Source organism: Papilio polytes, unplaced genomic scaffold, assembly GCF_000836215.1.
Source record: "Papilio polytes unplaced genomic scaffold, Ppol_1.0 DF823399.1, whole genome shotgun sequence".
Classification (NCBI taxonomy): Eukaryota; Metazoa; Arthropoda; class Insecta; order Lepidoptera; family Papilionidae; genus Papilio; species Papilio polytes.
Window position 1 is genome coordinate 623,831 of NW_013525805.1, and position 18,631 is coordinate 642,461.

Genomic DNA, 18,631 nt, shown 5'->3' on the forward strand with positions numbered 1-18,631 from the left:
CAAACACTAACAAATATCCATCTAAACTTTCACATTTATAATATTAATATGATAGTATTATATATAATATTAACACGCGTCGACCCTACGGGAGTAGGATAAGGAGATGATGATGATGATGATGATGAATATGATAGTATGATGACATTCCAGGGAAGAAACTGATATGTAAAAAATGGTTCAATCGTTTAGGAGGTTACAACTTTTATACATACACGCGAAAAACATTACTCTATTAGCTATTTTTGTTAGTTTTCCGATGGCTGATTCATTTTTTTTTACAAATCAAGCTCATTTCCGTGTTGAGCAGTGTTTTCCACATACCGTTACCTCTGATACTTACTCGGGATTTGTGCGTTCTGAACTGTCAAAATATTTGGAAATTTAATTCCTGATTCACACTTGGTCAGTACAGTTTGCCAGTAGCGCACTCCAGATTGTATGTCACTGGCGCCAGTTAGAGTTTTAAATAATTTAACGCCAGTCCAGTAATTGTGTACTGTGCAACTGGCCTAGTGTGAACCAGGTATAATACACATAATACCAACCAACAAAACTACCCAGTCTTTATATTTACAGATAGTGATAAACGCAGCGCTAGGGTTTGATAGTTATCTAGTGATGCGGCACGGTGTGGGGCACGATGTGGGGCACGGGGAGGGACACGACGTAGAGCACGATGTGGGACACGACGTGGGGCACAGTTCAGTGGGAGACACAGGCGTGCGCGCAGCCACCGTGCCCGGCAGTCGACTCGGTTGTTACTTCTGCAATGACGTCACCGCACCAGGCAACGTAAGATATACTATTTTTATTTATGACTAGCTGTTCCTGTGCGGCTTCATCTGATGGAAATTATAAAAACACTATTTAATTGTTTACATTGGTATAAATGTCAAAATTCGCATGTACAATTGCTGTTACCACGGCAATCTTGCTTCTTTGCTGCTATTAGCTTGTAGTTTTTTTTCCTCTCCCGCATTACGGAGTTTTCCAATTTATTTAAACCCTAAGTTTAATAGCGTTAATTAGTGCTAGGCTTTTAAAAAAAAGTTATTTAAAAATATAATGTGATTACTGATATCATACATAACAAAGTCTGTGTTTACGTTTATTACTATAGATATATATAAAATTATCAATATGACTTTTTTATATTCTAAATATATGCCAAATTTATAATATTAGCATGATTAGTAAGATAAGTGGTTGTGCAGACGTTCTCCGAGCGCACCCTGGACCAGCAGTGCACGGTGTCGCGGCCGGGCGCGGCTGCCGTCGCCGGCGCACTCGCTGTAGAGATGCTGGCAGCTCTGTTGCAACATCCTCTAGGGTTAGTGGCTATTTCAAGACAATACAATAGTTTAATGTATTATTTTTGTTCAATTTCATTGAAAATCCACATTGGAAGACTCTTAAACACCCACTAGGTTTTTATTTAGATAGACAAGAACGGTGAGCAGAGCAATTTTCTAATCGCAAATAAATGTAAGATTTAAATTGGAATAAGATTTAATTTATTTTACTTAGCAAATAATAGCAAAAGTGAGATATGAAGTAAAATTAAACCTTTTTTTTAATACCATAAAGGTCACTTTTATTTGCGCTTAAAATTTGCTTTACCACACGCTTCGTTTAGTGTCAATGGACCCTAAGGAACTGTAATAATGTCTTTTAGAAGTTTTAGAACTATTATTAACTAGCTTTCGCCCGCGACTCCGTCCGCGTGGAATTGAAAAGAAAAGCAGCCTGTATTCTTCCAGACTATCCACTACATCTATGTCAAATTCCTTCAAGATCCATTCAGCAGTTTAGGCTGCAAATTCTAAAAACATCCATCTATCTAAACTTTCACATTTATAATATTAATAAAGATTTTTTTTTCAGTGCCGAAGCACCAGCTGCATATAACACAGATGGTAAAGAAATAGATTCTGTCGATGGTATATTGGGCTCGGTGCCACATTCTATCCGTGGCTTCTTGTATTCATATCAGAGTGTGTTGCCAACCTGCCTCAAGTTCCAGCAATGCATCGCGTGCTCACATACAGTACTTAACGCTTACAAACATAAAGGAATGGAATTTTTATTAAAAGTATTCGAAAGCGGGAAATACTTGGAAAGGATCACCGGATTGGAAGAACTCCATTTAAGTGCTGAAATGAGTGATGTAAGTTTTTTTTAAACTAATTGCTAGTTCCATTTTGAGATATTTTAACCATACTATTTAAATTTTTATATAACATTTATAATTTTATGCATTAACAGTGGTAGAGCCCGCTTTAACATTTTTGCACTGCAGAGCCGGCTCGCCCGGTGTAATACCACGACCATACAGAAAACAGGCGTGAAGTGGAAGCAATTCTGCGTTTCGTCTGATGAGTGTAGTGCCTGAGGCCTAAATTGTCCCTTTCCCTTTCTTAAGAGGAAAGTGGATTCGACGGTGTAGGGGACGCATAGGGAGGGGAAAGGTCCTTTATGTGCGTCTCTTCCGTCAATGAAGGGTAGACAGCGGTCGCTTTCCATTTCGGTGAATTCAGGTGGTCGCTTGCTCGTTTGCCACCTTATATTATAAAAAAACATATATATGAAGTAAATAAGCACTCTCAACTCTAGCAAAGGTATAACTTCATTGTTTATATTTTTTTCTAGATGCTGGCAATTTCTGACGATGAGGACCAAGAAAATATCGAAATCGAATGATCTCAACATATTTAATAAAGCCTTTCATTGCATTTATGACGCAGCTATTAAAGGAACTAAATAACTGAGAAAAAGCCTAAGGTGAAGTTTAGAGCATTTCTGATTTAGGTATCTAAGCTTTCCATACTTGTTGCTATATAATCGAAAAAAGTTTGAAATATAAATAAAAAACATAACTAAAGGTATATGTGTTTGTGTAGCGCATTATAAATATAAAAATGTATTTTGAATGTATGTTAACTTTGTTCCTGTGATATGTGTAAAGTTGTATTTGAAATAATTTTTTCTTACATCTGCTATATTATTTAAGTTGATGTAATAAAATAAATTAATTTTCCCTGTCAGTAAAGTAAAAAAAAAAAATGTATTCGAACACTACATTTGATATAATATTTTAAGGGCGCATTCTAAGTGTTATTGCTGGCAATTGCTTCTTATTTGACAAAGCAATCTCTTTAATTGGTTTGGGTGGTTTTATTTTCCTTCCATGTCGACCGTCTTTCCTCTTCCATAGACCAGAGCGGGGACGGTTGCCCAGCCATCTGTTCCTTTGCGGGGAGCCTATTGGCGTATCACCATGGTCCACGTTTGATAAACGTCCTGGAATTTTACGATTATAGTTTAGACACTGACGAAATTTTATACTTATTAAAAATAATTGTATGCAGTAATAATAAAAGAAATACAAATTGCACAAAACATAACTAACATAAGGAACGCTTCGATTCACTACATGTATCTAAAATAGCTAAACAGATCTTGATAAAATTTGGTTCATGTGTATAATCATACAAATAGGATGCTTATGAAGTTTATTTTTAATTCTGAGCATACAAAGTCGCAGGCAAAAGATAACAATAACTGACTATGTGGAGACTCAAGGATTAGAAGTAAGACATAAATATGTACAAATTACATCTACTTTAAGAGATCTTATAATTTTTGTAACAATTTTGCTCACCAACAACAGCCATACAATTTTGATCAAAACTGAACAATCTCTTGGATGGCATCTGAACAATGATACGGTCATCTTGCTTTCTCAATATAGTTCCAAATGTTCCTGCTGCATGGATATATAGACCTCCCATACCTGGAAACATAAAAATATATGAATATTCTGACATTTTCTTACACAAGTATACATATCTACAGTAAATTTCTCTTTAAATTATACGATTGTTGACTTTAAATCTATTAAGGGAGCCTCTATATCTTTTTAAGTTGCTCTAAAGCTCCCGTTTCAAGGAGGCCTATAATAGCCAAAGAAGTTGTAATCTTAAAAAGTTTCTATGAATAGCAAGCTAAACAAACTTTGCTCCGAATCTGTCTATAATGCTCTATTATAACAAGCACGCAGAAATACCTGGTTCCTTTTCAATGCAATGCACTTGAGTGCCAGTTGGCAACGCCCCAAGTGGATATGCATCACCATCATTAGCTTTAACTGTAACAAAACATTAAATAAATCAAAAAACATTCTTTACTACCCCAAAAACAGTTAAATAGTATTTAACTCCGGCCACTGCAAATTGGTTATGGACAACACCATATGTGAGAAAATGTATCACACTTTTCAATATAAGTATTAATTGTTACTCTGGTCAAGATTGTATATGATAAGCCTATGCAAAGTATTGTTTTAAAAATACACCCTAGCATATATTACTACAGTTTTTTACTAGCCTCGGAGTAAATAGGCTTATGTGAGACTGTAATTTGTAGAGCTCCGTGCTCCTTTGTCCAATGTGGGCACCTTACCTGGTATTCTTGGTAGATGACATGAAGTCTTTATAATATCACCTGCCTTCATCTTCTCTGTAGCAAGGATGTATTTGAGCTTATCTCCAACCGCTACTAGAGCTATATGGGCAGTTCTGCATCCATCTTCAATTACCTGAAAGTTAACTTTGTGCTGACTTGAACTATTACATCCCTACGAAGATTGTTAGACACTAAGTTAAACATTGTTTTTAACTGTGACCACCGCTGATTGATATCATTATGTTGGTACTGCATTCGCTTACTGTGTACTTTATTATTTATCAAGATCATATTTCACAAGCCGACACATAATAATGTTTCAATAGACATCATTTGTCAAAAATTCACTCAGGGCTTGTTTTGACAAAGCAGAGGTCATGGTAGAAAGGGGTTGACATATTTAAGATGTATTTGAAACACTGCCTAGGCTTTTATGGTAAGGACTATAGTTTTTTTTGTTATATCATGCAATAGGGGATAAATCTCTTAAAACAATATTTTAAGCACTGTATATAAAGTTTGTAACATGAAGTTACATAGGTTTTATTCACACCGTTTAAACTTACTATTAAGTATTTAAAAAAATTATGTTAAAATCCTAGTAAAGGGTAATTTAAGTTGTTTACTTGTATGACTTTCTCTTCCAGTGGCGGTCCCTCAGTAGGCCCCTTTCTGTACCAATCTATCCAATGATATTTATGTTTTATACCTCCTCCTATACCTTTTGCAACTACTCTTCCTGAAACAAGGCATTAGAAGATTAAAAAAAAGATATTTGTTTTGTATGTATTTCAAATAAATAAAGCATATAAAAATACCTGTCACTGGATCTCTTCCTGCTAGATTTGTAACATTTAAAGGTTTAACAGTATATTCCTCAGGAAAATGAACTATTCTTCTGTAACTCTTACCAAAACCAGGTTTTGGTTTTTCGACATTAGGTCTACTTGCAAAATTATAACAAGATGTTTGTATTGTTCTTCTTGCTATTGAGGTGGACGTGAGCGTTAAGCCTGTAAATAGCCTATTTAGTGCCATTGTTTTTCTTTACAATTCATACATTTATTTTTCGTATTTTAATAATATTGAAATTATTTATCAAAATCCTAACCTATAATTTGCTATAAGTTATGCAAATGTCAAATGAGTATTTTTTTTGTAATTGCTCTCTTTGGTATTGTCTGAATCTATGGTCATAATTATTATTGCTAGGATTAACTTAAAAAATCGGTGTAGGCCATTCACTAAATTAATTTAATAAAATCTTTATTTAAAATGTTCTAGTAACATTAGATATTTAAATACTAAAACTGTAGCTGTTTAAGTAATAACATTGATGTAATTATTAATAGTTGGCAGAAATTGGTGTTATCGTTGCCTCAAACTTTTTTTTAAATGACAACCGGCGACCCCTAGCGGTAGTTTTCTGCTAAAAATACATCGTGAAGTGGCGTGTGTTGTTTGGACTATCGTGAGTCGTAAATAAAAATGCTTGAAATATGTTGATATTTCACGTTATAAGTGGTCTTCATGTATAGTAATACAGAAATACATCAATGGACCTTAAACGGATGACGAAAACTTAATGTGAGAGGTGATTTACTTTTGGTATTTGTCATATGCTGCACGCCTTGGGGTCTGGACGAGGACAAAAAATAATCACTTATTCTGATCCTGAATTGATAATGCTGTAAGCTATATTTAAATACTATGCCTGTCAATTACAATACACGGTGTAATAATTGTGTTCTTTAGCTACAAAATATGCCGTTTCCCAGTTTTTATTACAACATATATTACACATTACTGTTTCTTCAAATAACATTTGAAATTTTTACCATTTTGTTTTATTTGCAATAACAGAGTCCTAAACTCCAATTGTGCAAATGTGCTGTGCTCCAAATGTGGTAATTAATTGTACAAATGCATTAAATACAGCAATATTTTTGTTACAGGTATAGACACAACCAGTCTTCCGGCACGTATTTACGCTTTCCCGAAACAATGAGGTGCCTTACAAGTGGATATTTTTTTTAAATAATACGATATATTTGTAATGATGGTTGAAAGACGCGATTCAGAATAAAGTCAAAATGAGTCACAATCTGGCAGGAATGCCATCTTACAGGATGTCAGGGCCAGGACTGGGGCCTTCGGATTTCAAGCCACCTATGGACACCCCTACCCCACCAGCTCCAGCACCAAGCAATCCGAAAAAGAGGAGAAAAACATCAAATGCAAATAATGCTCTAACTCCTCAACCACCACCTACCGCCCAAGACTTATTACCACCACCACTAACTGGATATGGGGATACTATTGTGGCATCAAATCCTTTTGACGACTCCCCATCAACAGTCTCACACAATGGCCCAATGATGAGTCAAAATGGTCCTATGATGAGCCAAAATGGACCAATGGGTATGATGGGTCCCATGCACAATATGGGTGGTCCTCCTATGAGACACATGAGTCCCCTTCCACATAACATGAGCCCTATGAACCAGCAGATGCCTCCTAGAGGAGGAATTAGTCCTATGGGTAATATGAGCCCTATGGGGCATATGGGTGGTATGTCTCCTATGGGAGGGCCAAATATGGGAATGAGCAATCATAGCATGGGCCCAGGTATGGGACCATCAAGATCAATGGGAAGTCCAATGAGTCCTATGAATTCTATGCCAATGGGTTCTCCTATGTCATCAGGTCCAATGGGAAGCCCTATGAATATGGGTTCTATGGCCGGCAGTCACATGGGTAACAGCCCTATGGGACCACCAATGCATAGTCCACTTGGTGCTGGGTCAATGAATGGACCAATGGGCGGGGGAGGGCCTGGTATGAATGTTGCAAGAATGAATGGCCCAATGGGACCTAACTGCTCAAATGGTTCCATGGGACCTACCAATTCTATAATGTCACCAAGTCCAATGCAATCTGGAGGAATGGGACCCACACACTGTGGTCCTATGAGACATGGCAGTCCAATGGGGTCTGGAATGGGAGGTGGACCGATGGGTAACAATGGACCCATGACATCAATGGGTCCCGGCCCTCCATATTCTAATAGCCACATGGGTCATGGAGGCCCAATGAATATGGGAAATAGTGGATCTATGGGTATGGGTCCGGGTCCAGGTAATATGGGCAATTGTGGACCTTTAGGTGGTATGAGTGGGATGTCTATGGGTGGTCCTGGAGGGCAAGGTGTAGGACCTATGGGCCAAAATATGGGTATGTTTGGACCGAAACCTATGCCAGTGAGTGCAGGAAAAGTATATCCCCCTGACCAACCAATGGTGTTTAACCCTCAGAACCCAAATGCACCACCAATATATCCATGTGGAGTTTGTCATAAAGAGGTGCATGATAACGATCAAGCAATATTATGTGAATCAGGATGCAACTTTTGGTTTCACAGGTGAGACGTCTTATATTTTCTTTCTTATATGAGACCACTAAATAAAGAAATATTTCTAAAATGTGGAAGACCCTTCTTCAATTAGTATTAAATATTTTTTTAATTACTATTCTCTATAGAGGTAAATAGTATGATGACACGCTATTGATATAATAAATACTTTAGTTTAGAACGTTAAAAATCTAATAATCAAAATTAAAATATCTTAGAAATAGGAACCTCTAGCCCAGAGGTGGTGAACCTTTCGGTCAATGTTCCATCTTTCTAAACAAATGATTAATCCTCTCATAGATGTCCATCACACCTTATGTTGTTACTTAATATTTATTATATAGTGCATAATCAATTTTGTAATCCCGAAATATTGTGTTGCATTCTAATAATTTGCCACCTCTGCTCTAAACCTTCTGCGAGTATTGCATTCTACATGTTTAATCTATCAATGCTAGCCAAACTGGATATTGTTAAAAAGTATAAAAACAGTACAAACAGTGCAGATTTGACTCTTATGAATACTATTATCATTTCCAGAGGTTGTACGGGCTTAACGGAGCCAGCGTTCCAGCTGTTAACAGCAGAAGTGTACGCGGAGTGGGTATGTGACAAGTGCCTGCATTCAAAAAACATACCGTTGGTAAAATTTAAGCCATAGCGATTTGCCAACTTGAACCCACTAGCGTTCCTGCCACTTATATGAGCAAGTGCTCACATCATCACAAGGGACTATTTTTACTTTTTGACAAATTACTTTTACGGAATTATTTTCGATATTCGTTTAGTGCTTTTGTCTGTATCTGATGATTGTCACATAAGAGGTTACTGTTTTTCACTCACAGTGCGGATAAGGGGTAATGCTTGCTTTGATTTTCACTTGAGATGACACTACTGAATTATACACAACAATTTCAAGCATGATTTAATGTAATAAGTTTAAAATAGTAACAGCTTAAGGAAGATAAAGGTAATCCCCGCTCTAATGTGTGAGTGAGACAGCAATTGTCTTCCAAAAATGTGGTAGAAAGTGCCTCTTTGTGTTGTTGGATGATCAGTTACTTATTTCTGGTAACATTCAATTAATATGGTTTTCGATTAAAATATTGAATGAAACAATATGCAGACAGTCTTTAAAAACTAGTCTGTTACTTTTATTTTCATTATTTATTTATTATTAATCAATTGAATCGTAAGTTATGCCAAGTGAAGTATAACCTTATGCCATTAGATTAAGGTTGACATTTGTTTAATAAACTGTCTAGTGTTGCTAGTTGAAAAAAACACAGACTTTTTTAGAAGTCTAATGCAAAGAGATTTTAAAGTATTTGACAATGTAATGCCCATGTATTTTTTTATTTTCGTGCCGATTTTTGTTTTTTTTCTGTCGTGTTTTTGTGTCATACATATCTGTTGAAGCAATTTTTATGGTATTTCCGTAAGATGAAAATATTAGCAACGAAACAAAGCAATATATAATGTAGCTTTTTCTATTTTTAGCATGTTGTGTGTTGCTTTATCTTTTATTTGTGCATACTGTAAATATCTGTAAGTCTTAAAATTTCCGCCTTAAGGTAAAAATATGAAAAATGTAAATTTATTGATTAATTTACAAAAATGTAGGTTTTTTTCAATTAAAATTCATACAATATTTTGAGAATGATCATAATTTAAGTATGAAATGACGATAAATTAGTTTATGTATTTAATTTTTTTTTATCTTAAGGACAAAAATAATGTGATTATCATTTGAATTTTAAATGAATTAAATGCAAATACGAAGATATTGTGCACATATTTAAGCAAAAATTATGAATTGTATCTTATAATTTGTAATTTCGAAAAAAGTCCTTATCAATATATTCTGTCAGGAAAATGTTTACTTCTTGAATATATCGATGTATTATAGTTAAAAGTAAATGAACTAAAAATAGAGATAAAAGTTCATTGCACTGAAATAGATTGAGAATTAATTTAATAGTCACGAAGCGAAGTACAGTCGAGGACATTCGCAGTGTTCCACTTCAGAAAAATTACCTTGTTTCTTGCAGCGCGTCAAATTCCGCATCTGTTTACAATTAAGTAGGAAAGAGTTGTATAAACGACGGGAATATAAAAAAAACATAACCTCAGACTCACATTTTTTAGTACGGCACATTTAAAAGTGTATAGAATGTTGAAACAATTGTGGCTTTAAAGGTGGAACACGCCCGATTGTCCATATACTCTGTTAAACCAAGAACAAAATCTTTTAAACAAACGAGTGTAGTACCTACCTATCAAAAAAGATAAAAAACAGCAGATTTACTAAACTAATGCAATGTATGTTCAGGATCAAATAAGCACAAAAATCATGGGTTGCTTTATCTATTCAATTAAAATAAATTAAATATTGACTAACCGATTTATGTGCACAAAATCTTCGTGAAATTTGCTCAAATTATCTGATAAAATGTTTGCGATACGTCGTGAGATCGTTCGCTATAATCAGTTATAATGTACTTATGTTTTGGTGCCCCAGTTTGCGTCTAATGAAAGTGTTATCGGTTAAATGTAAATAAGAACGAATCCATACGCTTTGCTAACTATAAGAGTGTAACGGTGTTTGTCAATTTTTCTAACATAAACGTGTATAGGCTTAATTGTAAATATTCGTATAGATCTTAGAATAATTGAGACTTGTTGTAATGATAACTATCGTTTTAAATATTTACATCCGAATCAGAACAAAAGCAATCGTAAATATAAAAAAAAACAATATTTTTTCTCTATCGTGACAGATATCGGTAGGCAACTTCTGCATTTTCTGAACGCGCAAAATAATTTTATTATTCACCCAATAACATTGTTGTTATTTGGTAATTGAAAACATAAATTATTCTTCAATTTACCTTGTTTAATATCCGTGAATTTTCACTGCCTTAACATTTCTATAGAAACTCAGCTGTCTCTATTGTATCTAAATAATAGAGAAAATAGTAATTTTGCTTGGAAATTCACGGTAAAATTGTCTTAAGACATTGGTACATTACGGTTGTGACATCTTGCGAAGTTAACATAAATGTGTGTTTTGGTTGTAGTCACACAAGAAAAACACAAATATCACATTGTTAGAGGCTTTTAAATTTCATTGATGAACATTTTGATGATTTTAATTTCCAAAGTTACATCAAGATAAACACTGCCCTGTTATAAGATTTTAGCCTAAATTCATAATAAATGATTGCGTAGAGTGACATCTTAACATATTTCATTTTCTACAAATCCAGAATGGGCATCTAAGTCCTAATCATCAGCTCATTATACGCCCTAAATAAGGTGCTCGGAGTCTACCCTAAGTCTTGAGCTAAAGCTAAATTTTCTCTGTCTATAGAAAGAATATGTTGGACCATTGTTCAAACTACCTACCGAAAATGTCATCTGGCTTTATCTCACTCACGCCAAAAAATACGTGTTTTTGTACGTCAATGTTTTTGACCGTGCGATCTAACGGTTGTTTTAATGTGTTTGATATCTTGTAGACACTATTTCTATATTGAGATTTTATAAATAGCAGTATAAAGTGCCTGTAAGATTAGCAATAAGAATAATAGGTCTATATTAAGTCAGCGTTGTAATTACGTGTAGATATGAACAAATATTAAATGTTGCACAATATTATATAACGGACAGTTTATGGTTAAAATTTGTCTATTCCCATATTGTCACCGAATATTTGAGAAAATGTTTCCCGTCCCATTCATAAGACCAGTGTAAATCTATTCTTAAAAAAAGTTTTTGTGTCATTTTTAAATGTGTTTGTTTTAAATTGTAATGATTATATAATTTTATAACTATGAATGTAAAATGAATTAACTAGTGCCTAATCTATTTCTTTTTATTTACGATTTTGAACACCTTTTTTACCGAATGTATTGATAATTTGTTTTTTTGTCATTTTAAAGTCAATACATTTTTTTTGTCAACTTAAAAAAAGTACTTGTGTGAATATGAATTTGATAAATGCATACTCTTAAAATTATTTAAGGCAATAAGAAATACTTTTTTTGTATTTCAGCACCAATGTGCAGAATCAAATTATCTTATTAAATTAGCTGACGAGAGAAATATAATTAATATTGTGTAAATATATTTATAATGGAGCTACATATAAATGAAACATAATTGTACAGTACGCATGCAATTGAAGGAGATCATGCGGCCATTGTTGTAATTATAGCCGAATTGGAGTGTCAAGTTTCATCACAATCAATATATCGACGTCGACTGAGCATTATTTAACTTTGTTACAACTACATTTGTCTTGCAAATTGTTAAAAACATGAAATGAAATGACATCGGTGTGGTCTTAAATTTGTGCATAGTTTATTTTGTATTACCTAATGTGAATAACAAGCAATAATAAAATTGTTATTGAGACATTTTATTTCTAACCTTTATTCACTGTTTATCCTATCCAAATTGTATTGGGCACATTAGTGTCTACATTTTGAGTATAATTTCATCAAGAAACTCGATAATTTTGTCTCGAAAAATTAACCACTATGTTAGGATTAGGCAACCCTGATACGTATTTGGTAACGTTTTATAAAACAGAATTTTATCAGGAAACCAGATTAGCGTAGGCCCAGACCTTCGCATTTTAGACTGTGAGGAATGACACATAAATTAGCTGCTTAGTTTAAGGTTTATGGAAACAAATCTGTAACTGCGATACCGCGAGCGTACCCAACTGTACATCAATGTATGGTTTCTGTAAAATGAATGTTCACTGAATAGAGTATCGTTTTATTGACTGTAACGTCATAATGGCATACAATTTACACTTCTACTACAATGGAATAGCATTTAAAATACATAGATCACTTACAAATTGCACAATAACACATAATATTATTCCTAGACGAACTACATAAAAAGTAGCAAAAATTGTTAAACAAAAACACTCAGTCGTTTTGATATGGGCATAATGTAAAAAATTTTGTACTTTTTTCATCTAAATTTAGTTATTCTTTTGAGATAATTTCATCGTAATATCACATTTTTAACATCCTTATGCGGCATTTAATAATTACATGAGATAAAATAACAGCTGCAGTGTCAATTGTTAAAATAGGAAGGTTTCTTACTACAATATTCCAATATACTTAATATCTATTCAATAAAAACAACTATGCTTTTAAACTAATTAAAAAAGTCTGAGTTCCTTAAGTCAAGAAACTATTCGGTGCCACCAAAGTAAATAAACTTAAGTTCAGCTATTTTTTAATTAGTTAAATAAAATGTCTTGTGTTTTAATATTTTAAAAATATACTTTTTTATCCTAATATTAAAATACTGTTGATCATTACCTCCATTGAGATGAAATTAAGACTATCAACAAAGAAATATAAAACATTCATTTATAAAAACCTTAAACAACATTGCAGTTTACAAAAGTAAAAAAAAAAACATTATTAATGTACTGTTTTATATATGAAACTAATAAAAACCAAAAATATTTAAATACTGTTGCATGACTGCTGTTGGTAACATATTTCTTTTTCAAGGCAAATATTATAAAACCTAAATTATTTCATTTCTTAGGCTAGTAAAATAATAAAAATTGTATAAGGCCCTATTCAATCTATGGAAACCATAAGTGTTGAATAACTACATGAATTACAGCATTATTATTTGCAGTATTAAAGTACCATGCCTAATTCATTACTAACATAATTTTATGGTAATGTTCTATATTCCACTTATGGCCGTATACTGAAACATAAATATGAGCATGCTTATTCTCCAAAATCCATTTTAATTCTGACTATCACAATTAAAGCTGCACTTACAAAGCAAAGTATTTAGTGTTTGTTTCAGTATCCAGCATTAGACCTAAATTTTATCTAAAGCACTAGTCATTTCTATAATACAATTTAGGTATACGAGTTTATAGTACATATTGTTTCAAAAGCTATAAATTTTATGTATTAAGCCATTAAAAATAAGTTAGTAATCACAGACTTAACTTTTCTGTTACTTTATATCCCTTTCTTGTATACTTATCTCGGCTAAAATTAATTCTGTACATTTTTTCTGTCCCCTACCTTTGCCTATTTGCTATTTTGTGCTATTTTTAACTAAATATAAGGAATGTAAAATGCCATATCTAACCATAATCAGTTCCATATGATGTTAAGCCTTTATTTTGTATTGCGAATGACACGGCCGCATCTAAGAAGTCTAGTTGGTTGTCAAAATCACTATCATTGGACCTAATATTATGATAATCTATGTTGGCAGCTTGGAGATTTTCAGTCTCATTAAAATACTGGTACTGTGAACTTGCATCTGGGAGTAACGCTAATTGAGTTAGATTATTGACATTTTTTCTCATTGTTTCATCTGAGTAAGACCATGTCATGTCTAAGTTACTTGAGTTACTATCTATTTGGTCATCTGTAGTGAAGGTTTCATGTGTAATGTTATCATCTGATGGTATCGGACTACTTGGTGGGGTCATACATTCACTCTTCTGGTTCAACATTTCACTTTGATCCGATTCACTGTTTTTTGAACCACTAGATGTTGAAGTGTTTTGTAGTCCATGAGCCGATATTGCCATTAAAATACCCTCATTTTCAACTGTATTGTCACCTGGTAAATTATTTATGAATTCAGCGACATCCAACGCAAGGAATCTGTTATTGTCCATCTCAGCTTGCAATGGTGCTACAAGCCAAGAATCTAAGACACGGTTGATTGTATTGTCCACAAAACCTTTGGCCATCTGAAAAATTGATAAATAACAAATGAATACTTTAACAACCATGTATTTAGGAGAATAAATTAAAATAGGAACTTTGTTTAATATTACAAAATATATCTTGGATATTGCACTTGTAGCTATTTTAATCATAAATTAATATTAATAGCTGCAGTATTGGTTACATGCACTAGTAAAATAATCATTGGAGCTTCTTTTACTTTTAAAATAAACTATTTACATACCTGTCTTGCTTGCCATCTTGCTATGCACTGATCTTCTGTGTAGCTCTGTGACAAAATCATTGACATTGGTAAAGCTGAATATGTTTTATCACTTGCATTCCTAGAACTACTGCTGGACCCTCGACTGTAAGAACTTACGTATATAGGATACTCCAGCTTGTTGGATGTGTTCGTGTTCGGTAAACTTTTATCGTTGTCTGTTATAACAGAATCTAATGTATTAAAGTCCTGCTTCAACAAGTAATCCCCGAGGATTTCTAAATTCTGTTCAGTATTCCCAACTAGATCTGCTGAAACATTACTCGACGATGTACCGGCTTGCACCAAATCATCGGATCTTGTAATATTCTCGGAAGTCTCGTTTCTCAAATGATATTTTCCTTTAACTTGCCACGCAAAACGAGCCTTTTTAAGTGGGCGTTCAGATTCCATTGTTTGGTCGCCATTTTCCTGTCGCTTACACGGAGACTTTCCAGCACTTGTTGGAATATTCATATTTTAAGAACTAAAATTCACTTTTTGAAACTGTCATTAGTATACAAACATTGACATAGTTAATTACTCCAAACATATGATTCATTTGACAAGTGCTTAATTAAAAACAAGCAATATACACTCCTGAACGATGGTGTAATATATCAGAATATCCAGTTTATTCTATGTATTTTGCTGGTTATAACATTATTTTCGTTTAGTATTCAATAAATACATAATGAAGAAAACACAAGAATTGTTTCTTTATGTTACTTAAGTGTAACTTTGCAGTGGTGTAACTTACAATTTTTCTCAGTAAAATATTTTATAGTCTGTGGAGGTCGTCAATTGTTCTTTCTTAAGTTACATTGTCTATGCCTGGCTATGTTATTAATCCGAGAGATCTTTAATCTCACCTTAATTTCAAACTAATTAATAAAAAAAACTTGTAACTATTTTGCTAGGTAAAGGCGGTCGTATACTACAATATTATTTTTTTGTTTATCTCCATTCTAATCTAAGTCGACAGATAAAAAATTGTTACATTCTTAGCTATTGTAACAACATAGCAGGTTTTAAAGGATCAAGATTTCTTAAAAATCATTTACTGGTCAATACCAAACCCAATGGTTAAAGTAGAAATTATCGGATATCTTTTGAATTAGTCTACATTATAAAAAAAAATAGCAACCACTATTCTAGTTATTCCAGTTGCTCCTCAGCCTACATCTTTAATTATATTTTAGGGACCCTGCATTTTGTCATGAATTGATAATGCCCATTACTTTTAACGTCACTATACTAAAGAAGCATACCAATCCCTAACACGATTAATTCAAGACCTACGACGGAAACTTTAGTTGAGTTTGTTAGGTGCCCTAAATAATTTTGCTGCAAGGGTTAAAATGAATAAGGTCAATTAATACAGGTCAAGGTCAAAGTCACTAACAAAAGTGTTTAGACTTCCTGAAAAATCTCTTAATAAAGGACAAATCTTATCATTAAACAGCCATAGTTAATTCACTCGATTAAATGGCGAGAAATTCTAAGAAAAATATTAATGTAAGAATGCGTAACCTCGTTATTGTATTTAAAAGAAAGTCATTCGAAATTGGTCATTATAACGTGTCGTTAGAGGTTAGGACTATTTAAGGCTTAATGATCTCAGAGAGGGAGTGTTGATTGTTCCCGGTGTTGTTAATGCGATGATTGGGCCACGGCCAGTCGCTCCCTACTCGTCCAGTCTCGTTGCCGAATTGTCAAATGACATTTACACTTTAGTGCCCGAAAACCAGCGCTTACTATATTAAAATTACGCTCCAGGCTGCCACAATGAAGGTAATTCAATTACATTTTTATTATTTGATAGTAGTTTTTAAATTAAATAAATGAATAAATTCAACGAATCTTATCATTCATATCGTTGACGCTACTACGAATTTGCTAAGAATGTATGAAGATTTATGACATCACTAATTGAGGATTAAACGTTCATTCAAATATTGTTTTTTTTTTGTCTTAACTTTTTATTGTTTTATTTAAATGTTTTGCTAGTTATTACGAAAACAATAATTAATTCGTCTATTTTTTAATCTACCCTCAGTTATAAAAAAGGTAAATTTGACTTTTTATTTACTGTTAGCTGTTAGCTCGTATACTTCGTCCGCGTGAAATTAAAAATTAATAAAATGTCTAGTTTCTCACAGATAAATTATCTTTCTAACGATGAATTTTTGAAATCAATAAATCAGTAGTTTTTGAGTTATGTAAATACATACAAAAATACAGATTTTTCCTCTTTATAACATTAGCATAGATTTACGTATAAGGTGAGTTGCAATTTAAACGTAAAAATCAACAGACGAACTCATACAAGAAAACATGTATTTCGAAATAAAATTATTCACATTTCTTTAAAATACATCACTGACTAAGAAAATGAGAAATTAGTAAACAAATATCTGGTAAGAGATAAACTTCTTGGAATCACAATAATGTATATCTTAGGCACGATTAGTAAACTTAGAAGAAACACTACAGATTTTGTTTTTTCATAATTTAGTAGTAGGTGGTTCGATTTTGTTTAGGGTATCCCACTAACGAACATTATCTTTTTAATTCCAGTTTATTGTGCCATTTTGTCTTTTGACATGTCTCGCCTTGGTGCATGGAGCTCCATCAATGACAGATGCACAATTAGAACAGACGCTAGCTGACAGAAATACTATGCAGAGACATTTGAAATGCGCGCTGGGGGAGGGGCCATGCGACCCCGTTGGTGTGAGACTTAGAAGTAAGTAATCTATATCTATACTTCTAAACACACATTACTTTGTGGCGTAGGATGCCAGCAATCACAGCATATTTTTATACAATTCTTTCTTTAATAAAAAGCCCTATACTTACGACACGCTATTAAACTTATGGGGGCAAATAAATTCGAAAATAATTTTCCTGTGGGAAAGAGACCATAAACTACAAGCTGCCTACATTAAGTTAGGTTATTATGATAACAGTAATTTTAAAATTCGCAATTGAGAATTTGACAAATTTAGACAATAAAATAAAATTTTAATAATTTTATGCGGATATAGCCACACGGGAACAGCTAGTTTTTTTTTTATTTATTTATTTTTTAGGGGGCTTTGTCGCAAAGCGACGATAACGCCCCATAAATAGCTAGTTATAGTCATACAGCGTAACTTTGAAGGTTAAGACTATGGATATTCTTTCCATTGTAACCGTATGAAGCCAAAGGGACTTGATGTGCGTTGTTATACGTATCCCTTCCTTATATTCATAGGAGCCTTACTAAAGGAAAAAAAGGGCGTCGCCAGCCGATGATCAAGGTTAGGACTCTCAGCTATCATTATTCGACTGTAGTCGGGAGGTAGCTACGGTCCCTGGCAACGGCGGATCCAGGGGGAGGTCATGGTCATGGATGTCATGACCCACTGAGCTGGTTGTTCAAGAGCTTGACAAAATTCATTTACATATTTTGTCAAGCTTAACCTCGACTATGTGGCCCCTCCCTGGCGCCAAAGCTGGATCCGCCCTTGCTCCCTGGCGACCCCTGTGACGAAATATCATGAACCTGCAACTTTTTTCAATCGTAAAGATGAACATACAACTTGTTCTTACAATTATTTTATACCAACAGTAATATTACCAAATAATTCAAGTTAAAACATATCACATAAGAAAATTCATTTTCCTTAAATTGTTTAAACTATCGTGAGACATTACTTTAAGCGAAAATTAATTAAAAACGGCTCAACTCACGCT

At 33.6% G+C, this 18,631-nt stretch overlaps 5 protein-coding genes across 7 annotated transcripts in view; 3 read left to right on the forward strand and 2 right to left on the reverse strand.

Moving 5' to 3' along the window:
- LOC106104827 (ubiquitin-like modifier-activating enzyme ATG7) overlaps positions 1–2,886 on the forward strand; it is a 6,914-nt gene extending 4,028 nt beyond the window's left edge. Inside the window, exons 8-11 of the mRNA XM_013285002.1 lie at positions 580–795; positions 1,218–1,333; positions 1,888–2,170; positions 2,653–2,886. Of these exons, the coding sequence (XP_013140456.1) occupies positions 580–795; positions 1,218–1,333; positions 1,888–2,170; positions 2,653–2,703 (666 nt within the window). The 3' untranslated portion in view covers positions 2,704–2,886. The remainder of the gene's footprint in view (positions 1–579; positions 796–1,217; positions 1,334–1,887; positions 2,171–2,652) is intronic.
- Positions 2,887–3,048: 162 nt separating this feature from the next.
- LOC106104828 (39S ribosomal protein L2, mitochondrial) lies at positions 3,049–5,617 on the reverse strand. Its single transcript, XM_013285003.1, has 6 exons — positions 5,286–5,617; positions 5,094–5,206; positions 4,465–4,600; positions 4,070–4,150; positions 3,665–3,796; positions 3,049–3,303 (listed from the first exon to the last, which is right to left on the reverse strand). Exons 1-6 carry the CDS (start codon positions 5,503–5,505, stop codon positions 3,098–3,100), a joined length of 888 nt encoding a protein of 295 aa, XP_013140457.1. The 5' UTR covers positions 5,506–5,617; the 3' UTR covers positions 3,049–3,097.
- Positions 5,618–5,883: 266 nt separating this feature from the next.
- On the forward strand, positions 5,884–8,824 carry LOC106104863 (protein pygopus-like). Of its 3 annotated transcripts, none has more exons than XM_013285051.1 (3): positions 5,884–6,157; positions 6,423–7,888; positions 8,420–8,824. In XM_013285051.1, the coding sequence occupies exons 2-3, from the start codon at positions 6,561–6,563 to the stop codon at positions 8,538–8,540; spliced, it is 1,449 nt and encodes a 482-aa protein (XP_013140505.1). In that variant the 5' UTR covers positions 5,884–6,157; positions 6,423–6,560; the 3' UTR covers positions 8,541–8,824. The 3 variants fall into 3 exon arrangements, with proteins under 3 accessions (XP_013140505.1, XP_013140506.1, XP_013140507.1); XM_013285052.1 differs by having other exon boundaries at positions 5,884–6,061; XM_013285053.1 differs by having other exon boundaries at positions 5,884–6,054.
- Positions 8,825–13,424: 4,600 nt separating this feature from the next.
- Positions 13,425–15,675, reverse strand: LOC106104765. Its single transcript, XM_013284895.1, has 2 exons — positions 14,873–15,675; positions 13,425–14,651 (listed from the first exon to the last, which is right to left on the reverse strand). The coding sequence occupies exons 1-2, from the start codon at positions 15,365–15,367 to the stop codon at positions 14,031–14,033; spliced, it is 1,116 nt and encodes a 371-aa protein (XP_013140349.1). The 5' UTR covers positions 15,368–15,675; the 3' UTR covers positions 13,425–14,030.
- A 776-nt stretch (positions 15,676–16,451) lies between these two features.
- Positions 16,452–18,631, forward strand: part of LOC106104825 (ejaculatory bulb-specific protein 3-like) — a 10,076-nt gene continuing 7,896 nt past the window's right edge. The window contains exons 1-2 of the mRNA XM_013285000.1: positions 16,452–16,684; positions 17,471–17,639. Of these exons, the coding sequence (XP_013140454.1) occupies positions 16,679–16,684; positions 17,471–17,639 (175 nt within the window). The 5' untranslated portion in view covers positions 16,452–16,678. The remainder of the gene's footprint in view (positions 16,685–17,470; positions 17,640–18,631) is intronic.

Bases quoted from the DNA above. Each gene is read 5' to 3' on its own strand.
- LOC106104828 (XM_013285003.1), bottom strand. From the start codon at position 5,505: ATGGCACTAAATAGGCTATTTACAGGCTTAACGCTCACGTCCACCTCA. The intron at 5,207-5,285 runs GTATTTTTATAT...GCCTTGTTTCAG, and splicing joins AGGAAGAGATCCAGTGACAG to GAAGAGTAGTTGCAAAAGGT. The intron at 3,797-4,069 runs GTATTTCTGCGT...TTATGTTTCCAG, and splicing joins TTGCATTGAAAAGGAACCAG to GTATGGGAGGTCTATATATC.
- LOC106104863 (XM_013285051.1), top strand. From the start codon at position 6,561: ATGAGTCACAATCTGGCAGGAATGCCATCTTACAGGATGTCAGGGCCA. The intron at 7,889-8,419 runs GTGAGACGTCTT...TATCATTTCCAG, and splicing joins TGCAACTTTTGGTTTCACAG to AGGTTGTACGGGCTTAACGG.
- LOC106104765 (XM_013284895.1), bottom strand. From the start codon at position 15,367: ATGAATATTCCAACAAGTGCTGGAAAGTCTCCGTGTAAGCGACAGGAA. The intron at 14,652-14,872 runs GTATGTAAATAG...TCAATTTTTCAG, and splicing joins CAAGATGGCAAGCAAGACAG to ATGGCCAAAGGTTTTGTGGA.